This window comes from Octodon degus, unplaced genomic scaffold (assembly GCF_000260255.1).
Source record: "Octodon degus isolate 3935 unplaced genomic scaffold, OctDeg1.0 scaffold00083, whole genome shotgun sequence".
NCBI classification, from domain to species: domain Eukaryota; kingdom Metazoa; phylum Chordata; class Mammalia; order Rodentia; family Octodontidae; genus Octodon; species Octodon degus.
The window spans coordinates 7,121,477-7,125,192 of record NW_004524659.1 but is presented as its reverse complement, the minus strand read 5'-3'; the positions used below and the strand labels follow the sequence as shown (position 1 = coordinate 7,125,192).

Genomic DNA, 3,716 nt, shown 5'->3' with positions numbered 1-3,716 from the left:
AAAAAAAAAAAAAAACTGGTCAGGTGTGTGTTTGTTTGTTTATTAATTGAACATATTAGTACATTTTAGCCATACATAACAATCATAGATAAATTCTCATTTATCATAGAGAATTTGGTGGGGGTATTTTTGTTTTGTTTTGTTTTTTGGTACCAGGGATTGAATTCAGGATCTTGCACTTGCCAGGCAAGTGCTTATGCCACTGAGCTATGTCCCTGGCCCTATCATAGAAAATTTGTACCTGTACATGATAATAACTTTTTCTTCACCCCATTCCCCTACCCTCCTTTCAACCTCTCCTTCCCTCCCCATTTACAAAGATTTGTTTCCACTTTTTAGGATTCAGGAAATGGTTGGAATTTTATGTATACATATATATATATATATATATATATATATATATCTTGTGAAACTAAATCTTCAAAATTTTATGACACTGGAACTGCAAGTAGTTAGTTTTCTTACAGTCCTGTAAATATTTACCTGTTTGGTAAATATTACAGTTCCTATCCTGGCCTTAAAAAACAAAACTTAGCTGTTCAAAACTGTAATTTGTTTCACAAATATAATTACAGCAAAAATAAAAAGTGAGTTCATCTAAATCTCTTTCTCAACTTTCTGTATCATCTTGTAGTCCTGCCCACATGTGTAATATATGTGCGACATGACACAGATTAGTGTCCACTTGTTTTTGTCTTACTCTAACATATGTTTTAACAAGCTTAATAACTTAAGTAATTTAATAACAGTAGTAACTTAACAATAAGTAATTTTTTGTACATTTTGCCAAAGTTCTGTCTTTTCCTTAGTGTTCTGGTGTTGGTTTTTTACAGTCCAATATTGTGGCTTTTTACCTGGCTGCGTAGGCACACGCAGCCTTATGTGTTCTTCCTTTTTATTCCACAATCCCCAAATGTCAATATTCCAGGAAATTTTTTTGAAGCAGGGAAGGTAGAAATGCATGAAAGTCTTATATGTATAAGAGACAATGCTATGCCAGTCTTACTTTTACCCATAGATTTTTTTTTTTCATTTTGTTTTTTAAATTTGTGTGTGTGTGTGTGTGTGTGTGTGTGTGTGTGTGTGTGGCCAGCTCAGCCCACCAGGGGGCGGGGCTGGCTGGCATGTGGTGCTGGGGGATTGAACCGTGGTCCCTGTGCTTTGCTAAGCTTGTTCCAAGTAGGTGCTTTAGACCACTGAGCCATCTCACCAGCCCCTCCCCCATAGATTCTAATACAAGATAATGCTATATTTGGTTTGTTTTCTCTTTAAAATGCTTAACTTAGGTTTTTAGAATTTTAGACTGCTCACTTTTAATATGGACAATCCAGAACCTCAGGTTTATATCCAATGCTTAAATGTCTTTATACTTTGTTTTAATTATTGGATTTTTTTTTTTTTTTTTCCGGAACCGGGGATTGAACTCAGACCCTTGTGCTTGCCAGGGAAGCGCTTATTCCACTGAGGCATCTCCCCAGCCCCTTGGATTGTTGTTGTTTCAATTTTGCTAGTAACTATAGCATCTCATGTATTTACAAGTCATTATTTACCTTGTAGGCGACATCTAGACTAAGAGAAAGAGGCTGTGATGGCTGCCTGGCAGGAATTGAAGTGCAGCAGCTCTTCTGTTCTCAGAGTGCCGCAATCCCTGAGCACCAGCTAAAAGAACTGAATGTAAAAATTGACAGTGCTTTGCAAGTAAGCTTTTAAACTTGGCATATTGATATTCAAGTAATATGAAGGAAGGAAGGAATTAAAGTTGGAATGCTGAACCAGTTAGTCCAGTAACTGTAGAAATTTTAAATTCCTGTTTTCATTGGATTTTTTCATGTTCAGATCTGCTGTATAATCTTGGTTCCAAAATAATTTATTTGCAGGCATATAAGATCGCTCTGGAAAGTTTAGGCCACTGTGAGTATGCAATGAAGGCTGGCTTCCACCTGAATCCAAAGGCGATTGAAGCAAGTTTGCAGGTATATTTTTCTGGCTGGTAGCATTGTGTAGCAGGAGCCAAATGTTTTGACAGTTGAGCTGTGTGTCACCCAATTGTTTTCCAGGGCTGCTGCAGTGAGGCGGAAGCCCGGCAGACAGGGCGGAGGCAGACACCCCCGCAGCCCATGCAGTGTGAGCTCCCCACCGTCCCTGTGCAGATAGGATCGCGCTTCCTGAAGGGGGTCTCCTTCAACGAGTCCGCCGCTGACAATCTGAAACTTAAGACGGTAGCTTTCCATGGAGTTTTAGCAACCAACCATAAATTTGAAAATAGTGTTTTTAAGAGGACCTTAAGGACTTGTGAAGAATATATTGTTAAAAAAAAAAAAATAGAGGCTGGGGAGATGGCTCAGTAGAATAAGTGCTTGCCTGGCAAGTGCAGGGGCCTGAGTTCACACCTCAATTCTGAAATAATTATAATAATAATAATAATAATAATAATAATAGAGCTGAGTGCAATAGTATATTCTTATATTACCAACTACTTGGGAGGCTGACACAGGAAGGTTGCAAATGCAAATCTAGCTGGGAAATTTAGGAAGGCCCTATCTCAAATAAAGGGCAGGGCTGGGGGTATACTCAGTGGTAGAGCACCTTTGAGTTTAATTCCCAGTACCCACTACCAGGATACACACACAAGAGGTCAAGGAAGACGATACTGGCCTTCCTCAGTAATGTCTGAAAGCAGACCTGTCGGTAACTTTTTTCCCTTTTTGTGGTGCTGAAGTTTGAAGCCAAAGCTTCACACATGCTGGACAAGTGTTTGACCAGTGAACTGTGCATCCAGCCCTGTCTTTTAAATGAAATATATCTCAAACAAGTTTTATTCAGATGTTTAACCTAAAAGGTTTGAAAGTACTCTATAAGATATTTCTGGAACCTACATACCTGATCACTTATCATTCAAAATAAAGTTGAATTTTTATTAGTATTTAGTTTTAATAGGCAATTTTGATTTCTTGTCTGTAGAGTTAAAATTTCCAAAATCCTTAGCCAGTTTTCTACCTTTTCTGCTGATATAGATAAAAATCACATGGGTTGGGGGGGCTGCCCCTTAGCTCAGTTCTTTAAGTGGCTGCTTCAACAAAGCAGTCAGGCTCAGGTTGTTGTGGTTTGATCCCCACAACTCAAGCCAGCCAAACCTGCCCTGAAGGCATTCAGAGCAAAAAAAAAAAAAAATCAATCACATGTTTAGCCAGCTGTAGTGAAATGGGTGTATTAGTCCCAGCTACTCAGGAGACTGAGGCAGAAGGATCACTCTGGCCACTTAATGAAACACTGTCTTAAAAGAAGGGCAGGGGGGCGGCGGGCACGGAGATGGCTCAGTAGAATAAGTGCTTGCCTGGCAAGTGCAAGGGCCTGAGTTCAATCCCCAGTTCCACAAAAAAAAAAAAAAAAAAAAAAAGGAAGGAAGGAAAAGAAAGAAAGAAAAGCAAGCAAGCTTGTTCCAAAGACTGAGATGTAGCTCAGTGGTAGAATGTTCACCTAGCTCACATGAGGCTCTGTTCTCAACCTCTATACTGCAAAAAGAAATAAAAACTCTTATTAAAAAAGCCTGGGGGCACTGGTGAGATGGCTCAGTGGTCTAAACCACCTACTTAGAACAAGCTTAGCAAAGCACAAGGACCACGGTTCAATTCCCCAGCACCACATGCCAGCCAGCCCTGCCCCCTGGTGGGCTGAGCTGGACACACACACACACACACACACACACACACACACAC

The 3,716-nt window shown here is 39.9% G+C and overlaps 1 protein-coding gene across 1 annotated transcript in view; it reads left to right on the top strand.

Annotated features, from left to right (window-relative positions):
• The window catches only part of Kiaa0355 (KIAA0355 ortholog), a 113,459-nt gene that overhangs the window by 76,400 nt on the left and 33,343 nt on the right, over positions 1–3,716 (top strand). Inside the window, exons 4-6 of the mRNA XM_004636724.2 lie at positions 1,558–1,698; positions 1,878–1,973; positions 2,058–2,219. Coding sequence (XP_004636781.1) covers positions 1,558–1,698; positions 1,878–1,973; positions 2,058–2,219 — 399 coding nt within the window. The remainder of the gene's footprint in view (positions 1–1,557; positions 1,699–1,877; positions 1,974–2,057; positions 2,220–3,716) is intronic.